Here is an 8,200-nt window from a genome sequence, read left to right as displayed (position 1 = left end):
TGAGATTGCTTGGCATAGGTGGAAAATCAGAAGGTGGCACAAATGGCATAAAAAGAATCAATTGATAATAACAGCAGAAAACTTTCCAAAGCTATGGAAACGGTTAAGCATACAGGTAAGTGAGCCATGTAGAACTGTAGGTATGATCCAAAGGTATGATCCATAACTGTAGGTATGTGCTATGACTTCTCCATAGCACACGGCAATTAGAATCCTGGAAATCCAACATGGACACAGTGTCTTACAAGCTGTTCCAGAAAATCAATAAATCTCATGAGAATTATAGCAGACTTCTCAACACAAATGTTAAAGGCCAAGAGAAATTGGCATGAAGCATTTCAAGTCCTAAAAGATAACACCTTCTAACCCAGATTTATATCCCCTGCAAAATGTCTTTAAAATTGATGGAACAATAAAGTATTTCCATGACAATACCTCAAGAAATTCATGACTACAAAACCAGCACTCCAAAAATAATCTTCAAGCTATCCTAGAAATAGACCAAAAGTCAAACAGAGTGACAACACCAGGCAGGGTGAGCAGCAGAGCAGAAGGGGTGGAGAAAACCAGCAGTAATCAATGAGAGGAGTAAGCTAATTCCTTTCAATGGTAACCCTCAGTGTGAATGGCCTCGATTCCAAATCAAAAGACCTGGATTGGAAGGAATGGATCAAGAAACAAAACCCAGGGATACCCAAGGTATAGAAAACACATTTAAGCAAAAAAAGAAACTTAAAGATTAAAAAATCAGAGGACAGAAAATAGTATTTCATGCAATAGGAATACAGAAGAAAGCAGGAATCATTTTCTTAATTGCAGACAAAGCCTGCTTCAAGCCAAAATGGGTCAGACGAGGCAAATTAAGTCAGTACACTTGGTGAAGGAAATAATTCAACAGAATAATGATGAACAAACACGCAACAAGTACTGGTATGCTGGCTTCACAGAACAAAAAAATGATCAGATAAACAGTAACACAACTATAATGGGGGACCTGGATACCCTACTGTCACAGATAGATCTCCTAGACAAAACAAAAATCAACAAAGCAATATCAGAGCTGAGCCAAACCTTTGAACAAATGGACTTAATAGATACCTCCACGGGGCTGGGGGTACACCTCAGCAACATGAGCACCTGGGTGGCAAGCACAAGGTCCTGAGTTTAATCCCCAGTACTGAAACAAGATCTACAGAGTATCCCCCTGCAACAACGGGATATGCATTCTTTTTAGCAGCACATGGTCCTTCTTCCAAAATAGACCACATAATCTCTTACTGCTGGGCTCCTTAGAAGATGGTGAAATACAGTGCAAAGTGGAGTGACTTCAATAGAGTAAATAAATGAAAAAGAATAAAAATTCATTCACCAAGATAAATGCAGGATGCAGACCAATGAGATTTTCTGCAACTGAAGGTTTGTGGTGGTGGGAATAGGTTATTCTCAGCCCAAGGGACAGTGCTGTGGCATTGATATGGGTGTGGTGGCTCATGGTGTGGTGGTTCGTGGTGTGCTCAGCCCTCGGGTCCCACACACTTGTCCACGTGTCTGCTGGGACTCACAGCAGCTTAGAGCCGCTCAGGGCTCTTCCTCACTCTCCCTTTGGTGTTTGAGACAGCTCCCCCAGTCATCATCTTTTTTCATTCCCCTCTTAGGACTAAATGCTGTACATTTGAATTTTCCATTTTTACAGTGCTTTGCAATCATTGAAGTATCAACTTACTGAATGTCTTAATTCATATGAAACAGTAGAATGGATATTCCGTTTTGCAACTGAGGAAAACTGGAAGCTCAGAAAAGAAAGCAGAGAGCTAGATCTTCAGATCCAGGGCCCAAGTAGTCTCAGTGGACCAAGCAAGCATCTTGGCCTATCAGATAGCCCCTATCTCTGTCCCTTTCCTAATAAGAGATTTATGCCCTATAAACCTCCGTTCTGTCCAAATTTGTCAATGCTATCTGCCTGCTAGGTATGACACCATTGAGAACTGTCCAAAATCAAATTAGGGAATTGATATAGTATATAGACAGCTGTCTCAGTGACTTTTCTCTCATTGCTGGGACAAAATATTGGCCACCCAGAATTAAAGGAGGAAAGGTTTGTTTAGCTCACAGTTTGTGGAGGTTTCAGTCCATACTCAGCTGGCTCCAAGGCAGGGTGGCATGTGGCAGAGGGCAGCAGTTCATGGTAGCAGAAAACAGCAAAACAGCAAGAGCAAAAATGCAGAGCAGTGGTGGCGGTGGTGGTGGCGGCAACAGCGGAAGAGGCGAAGAGCAAGCCCCTCTCCCCTCTGCATCCGGGCTGTCTGCCCTGGGGCAGGTGCGCACGCGCATGCATAAGCCCAGCCTTGGGTTGTGAATTAACCACAACTCTAGCACCCCACCGTGGCCTCATCACCACCTGAGTTTCTGTGGGGACAGATAGACATAAGCCAGAAACAACAGCTTCGTTACATGAACTTTTGTAATAATGACTCTTATTTTAAGTAAATGGGCCATAAATGGGATTTAGCAGGTTCTTAATTCATAAATTTTAGTCCTAGTAGGGTCTTACTTATACCTGCTTAACTATGCCCTAATAGCCAAGCATGTGCAATAGTTTTCAGCTCATCAGAGATGGACTTTTGTAGTTCTAATGTAAATATGCAAAATATGATATTAAAGTAAGATTTGATGAATCCATAAACTTCACAGGGCAACTCTTTCACTGCCTATCATTTCTTCAAGAAAGACCAGATAGTAAACCCAAAATAAGAATATTCTATTTATCGTCTACATTTCCATTCTGAGTCCAAAATGAAAGCATTTTAATAGATTAAAATTACATTTCAGTGCATAATAGGATGGAAGGTCTGCTTGTTCCTTACTATGTGTTTAAGAAAACAGATTATATAACGTGTTTTCCCATGGACACACGCCATGCCAGATTGCTCAGGGATGTGATTCTTGATTAAATATGACTTTTACAGAGTTCAGAGTAAGTTGGTGACCTTGCCAGGGCTGAGTCCTGCGTCTCCTGTGTCTCAGGAAGCCTAGGAGGCCTCGAAGCCCTAGACTTCCTCGGGCTGTGGTTTGTGTGAGAAGCATACCCTGCCCTCTGAGGACCCCTTCTTTTAGAGAAAGGCGGGTGTTCTGGGTGGAAAGATGTGCCTATAGGCCAGGGGTCAGAGCTCTGGTCTGCCCTACAAACTCCTGACCCCGGCTTCCTGAGAGTGCACCCAGGACCCCCACAGCCTCTCCCCTTTTCTCACATCCCAGCAATGTGAGTGGAAACAGCAGGTGGGGGGTCAGTTTGGGGGATCGGAAAGGGGGACTTATTTAGGGGCAGTGCGTCAGGCCATTTCTCATGGTGGATTCCAGTTTCTTATTCAGGGTTGGTGTTGCAGGGTTTCAAGCCTGTCCAGCCCTATGAAGGATGAACTTGGGTGATTCCTCCTTGTCAGTCATTAGGTCTCTGTAAAGGTGTTGTGCTCACTCTGAATGGGAAGGTCAGTGTGCAGGGAGACAGCTGTCAGAATCATGGGGTCTGTATGCAGAAGGTTCCCTCCCTGGGACCTCACCCTGCTTTGCCAAAAGCGTCTCGGTGTACTTTCTGAATGTATAACTCGGCTCCTGGAACTGTTCACAGTTGGAAATGCAGATGGTTCCTGGTGCATAAAAATTAGGTAACTGTCCACCTGAATCCTAGACTTGCCTGAATGAGTGTGGGATTTTATGTAGATGCGTAGATATGGGGTTGTAGATGCGGAAGGGAGAGTAAATGAGGAACAGTTGGGAGTATTTGCATGGGTGCCAAAGCCTTTCCAGAGCAGGTGTTCCCCAAATTGGGCAACAGATTACACTGCCCTTTCACCTCCTGCAGGGAGGACACTTGGGAAAAGATGATGGGAAGAAGTAAGGGTTGAGGAAGGTCGAAGGGCTTCATTGGAACTCAGGTTCCTGCAGGGAGGGGGGAGCCGGGCTGAGGGGATCGGTCTGTCAGACCTTGTCTGTTCTGGCCTGGTGTTGTGGGGGATGAGGAGGGCAGCCTATTATGGACATCAGGCACCAAGGGCCACTCCCCTCTGGGGCTCTTGGCCGTGGCGAATGCAGAGCCCATAATACGAATGCAAAGTCTTATCCACAGGTGTTGAAGAAGCCCCCAAGTCAGGTGCTGTGTTAGGCTTCACCTTGGCCCACATGGGCTCCTTCTCTTTGAAATGAGATGGCGGGTATCAGGAGGCGCTGAGTTGAGGCCCCCGGTGGCGAGTGTGAGAGGTCCACTGTGGCTTTTTCTGGCTTGAGCTGTTTGGGATTTCTGTCATCCTGAAGGCAGCTCGTTTCCTAACAGCGATGCATGTGTGTTGGTATGGTCCGTGCAACTCTGACCCTGCGGTCTTGCTTAGGGAGACGCTGTCTTCTATCCTGTACACGTGTGTGACCCCGTTACTGTGCTCATGTGGCTACAGACTCAGGGCTGTGTGTCCTGCCACGAGCCGTTGTGCGGCAGGGCAGACAGCTCATGGTGCCTGTCCCCGAGGAGGTCCTGACAGGTACTTGTTCTCTCTGCTTTCTTCAGTGAGTTCTCAAAGGAAAGAGAGAAGGCTAAAGCACGGGGAGACTTCCAGAAGCTACGGGAGAAGCAGCAGCTGGAAGAAGATCTCAAGGGCTACTTGGATTGGATCACTCAGGCAGAAGACATTGACCCTGAGAACGAGGAGGAGGGCGGAGAAGAAGGCAAACGCAATAGTAGGTGCTGCCCTGCCCCACCTGCCCCCGGCCATGCCGACCAGGGGCTCTGCAGATGCCCTGCTGAGGCTGTGGGCAGCATGACCTCTTCCCAGCCACCCGCTCCCCGCCTGTCCCTGGCGCAGAGAGACCAAGTGCATTTATGCCAACTCTGGGTTTCTTCTGTCTGAGGCTTGGGATTAGGTTCTTATTTAGTAAGAGGTTTTATATTTGAGGAGGGTCACACGGTTGTGCTGTGGACCTTGGATTCAGTGAACACACACATTCACCCTGAACTCCCGGAGAGGAAGTGTCCTCACCCCAGAGTGAGCAGTATTACAAAACAAGGACTGGAAGAGTAGGGTCCCCTTGACTTTCGTGTGACCTCAGGTGACTTCCCCCCTGTGCCACCCATACAGAGATAAATGCTTAGCCCATCAGGGGCTGGGAACAAACCTGTTCTCCCTGCTAAGTAGTTGTTAAATGCTCGAGGATCAGTGATGGTTGCTTTGTAGCCCACCTGCCTGGAACCCCACACTGGAACACTAGGTGTCCTCAGTCAGCCCCTGGAGCTAACTGGCATTGTTAATCATGGTGTCTTCCTGCAGATGTTCTCTTTTCTGTTCCCACTTGCATGTCAGGTAAAGGTAGAAATTGAAATTCAGTGGTGTGTTTGACTATGACGCACATGATTTGTGTTAAATCTAGAATAGTCGATAGTGAGGAGCAGGACCATATTTCAGGGGGACATACACAGTAAAAGGCCTAGGAAACTAAGCTCACCACTGTCTGGTAGAGGCTGAGTCCACCGTGCAGAGCCCCTGGGCGTTGTGGTTTGCTCCCTGTCTAGGAAGGGCAGCCCTCCTCACACGTGACTGCGGCATAAGGAGTCAGAGCCCTGGAGCATGCAAGGACGCGGCCTTCTTGCAGGAGTGGGGAGGAGGCTCTCACCTGGGGTAGGGGCATTGGCTTGCACTTTGAAGGGTAGATAAGTCCAAGATATGACAGCTCCATATTGAGAGAAACCTGACTCCAGGGAGTGGCATGAGGTGAGCAGGGCCAGGCTCAGGAAGGATGCGACGGGCCCTTGTTTGGGCAGGAGCATAGAGGGCATGAGGGTTAGGGTCAGCTGCAGTTGGGTTGGCTTTCCCTCGCTATCAAGGGTGGGCTAGTCAAATTTGTACATCTCAGCAGGTGGTGGTGTATAGAGACTTAGGTGGAAGACTAGTAGAGGGGACTCCTGCCTGCCTCAGCTTTTACATTTCTGGGACTAAGACTCTCGTGAGCCTGTGTTATCATGGGGAGGGGGCATTTTGTGTTGTCACAGGTTCCTGTCATGGAAACCTGTGTGCGGATGGATGGGGTTCAGCATAGTCTGGCCCTCCCTCCATCTTTCCCACACTGCATCTTCCAGGCTCAGGAAGGTATAAGGGCTGTCAGCCCCTGAGTGTTAGGAAACCTCTGCCAGGAGACAGTGGGAGGCTTTCTAGAGCTGATTGTGTTTGCTGACTGTGTCATCAGAGTTGATAAATGGACGTTTGAACTGCACGTTGGGCGATGCGTCTGCTAGGTGATTAGAGGTAAGGAGAATGTGGGCGCATCCTCAGCAGGGCTGTCCTTGGGTGACCGAGCCAGTCTGCACCCCATGGCCTTCTCCGGGCTTCTGCATCTGCTGTTGCTGGCAGCAGCAAGACATCTTGGTACAGCTTGGGGATGCCTGCCCAGCATGCTCCTCTTCATGTGCAGACGGCAGAAAGCTGACCTGAGGAGGCCCCGTAGCTATCCACTGTGGTGTATGTGTGTAAGCCAGAGAAAGTGTTGTCCCTTTTCTTGGCCAAGCACCTTTCTTTGCTGGTGTAGCTTTGTCCCAGGGAGCTGAGTGAGGTCTTCGCACAGGCTGATGCCTTATCACCCTTTTGTTGCTCCATCTCTAGAAACCAATTGTCATGGATCCAGAATCTGCTGTTCCCTGTGTCCGTTGTAATAGAGTCGTTTTCTGTGATTTGAAAAGTGATTTCGCTGGACTTGAGATGTTTTCTGGCAGTCTTAAGAGCTCACTGTTTTATCTCCTATGTACTGCCGCTGGCTGAAGCGACCTGACCATGGGATGAGCCACTCAATACCTGGACCTGTCAGAGAAATTACCGTGGAGGGAAGGCACCGAGGACAGTGGCTGAGGGCAGTACAGCCTGCAGAAGCTCACACTGTAATCGAGGACCTTTGCTGTGTGAACCCAGAAGGGCAGAGTGCTGCAGCTAAAGGGCTGAGGGGGTGTTGGGGAAGGCGAGGAAGGCCCTTGGAGGAGTCGGCATTCCCTGTGAGCTCTGGGAGCACCGACTAACTGCAGGAGGGAGGATGGGGTGACTTCAAGGTGAGACAAGGCCTGGAGAAGGTTCAGGAAGCAGCAGATATTCCAAGTCCCTGCATGTGTTATTTATAATAACATCAGTGAAAGAAACAAAACCCATTTAAAGCTGTAGATCTCCAGAATTAACTCTGGAACTGGAGCTCCCAAGCTCATAAAGCTGCAGTATATCTTTGAAACATCAGCATTATGGTTTCTGCTATGCACAGTGATGTGTGACTCAGAATGATTAACTAGCCTAATGTTTGATCCAGAATAGCAAATACTTCTTTGGTGCATCCTTGTTCTCTGGAGAGCTCTTTCTGCCAGGTGCTGGGGTTTCCTGGGGAGTAAGGCTCACAAGATTTCTGGAGTCATCAGATTGCCAGAGCCCCAGTGATTAGGGTTCCAATGAAGGCATAAATCCTAGGCTGTGGAAGCCCTGTTGAGATTTAAGTGACTTAAGAAGAGGACCTCAAATCTCCTCTTGACGTGGAACAGAGGAGCGTCCCTGAATACAAGTCTTAGCATCCCAGACTTCTCAAGGAGTCAGCTCTGATGGGGGTCCTTGGGCTCACTTGGTGGCTGGCTCTTCTGTCTGTGTTACAGCTAGAAAACCCATTCAGAGGAGGGGGTTAGAGGTAGACATCCTTGCCTGTCAGTCCTGGCTCTCCCACCTACGCACACCCAGCCTGGGCCTATTATCCCCGTATGTCTGATTAGCAGGCTGCCGAAATGTAGGGGTAGCCAGTGTCTTCGTTATGGTATTGGTATCCTCGCTGGGTGTATGAGACCCACCACATGCCTCACACTCCAGCCCTACCCCTGTGTGTCTCTAGGGAAGGGGATAGTGCACTACCTGGGCCTCCTGCCTTCATCTGTACTGGGTTACCGTGCCGATCTGACTAATCACCACTGTCAACTTGGTCTTGGGTCTAAGGTGGAACTAAGGCTGAGCCTCCACCTGGGTGCACCAGGAGTAGGGGTGGGAGAGCCTTTCCCGACTGCGAATGGCCATGAGGTCTGGAGAGGCAAAGGCTCTGAGCTGCAGGGCATTTTGATATGCTTTCTCTGGAATTGACCAAGTTCTGTGACTTGGCATTTGCTCTTTTGTGTTAGCAAATAACCCACTATCTCAGAGCTCCACTTTCT

General features: G+C 48.5%; 1 protein-coding gene across 1 annotated transcript in view; it reads left to right on the top strand.

The window, feature by feature from the left end:
- Cacna1d (calcium voltage-gated channel subunit alpha1 D) overlaps positions 1–8,200 on the top strand; it is a 342,405-nt gene that overhangs the window by 236,094 nt on the left and 98,111 nt on the right. Inside the window, exon 9 of the mRNA XM_004631686.2 lies at positions 4,556–4,725. Within this exon, the coding sequence (XP_004631743.1) occupies positions 4,556–4,725 (170 nt within the window). The remainder of the gene's footprint in view (positions 1–4,555; positions 4,726–8,200) is intronic.

This window comes from Octodon degus, unplaced genomic scaffold (assembly GCF_000260255.1).
Source record: "Octodon degus isolate 3935 unplaced genomic scaffold, OctDeg1.0 scaffold00043, whole genome shotgun sequence".
Lineage (NCBI taxonomy): Eukaryota > Metazoa > Chordata > Mammalia > Rodentia > Octodontidae > Octodon > Octodon degus.
The sequence above is the reverse complement of the archived record's forward strand: the minus strand, read 5'-3'. Positions and strand labels throughout refer to the sequence as shown.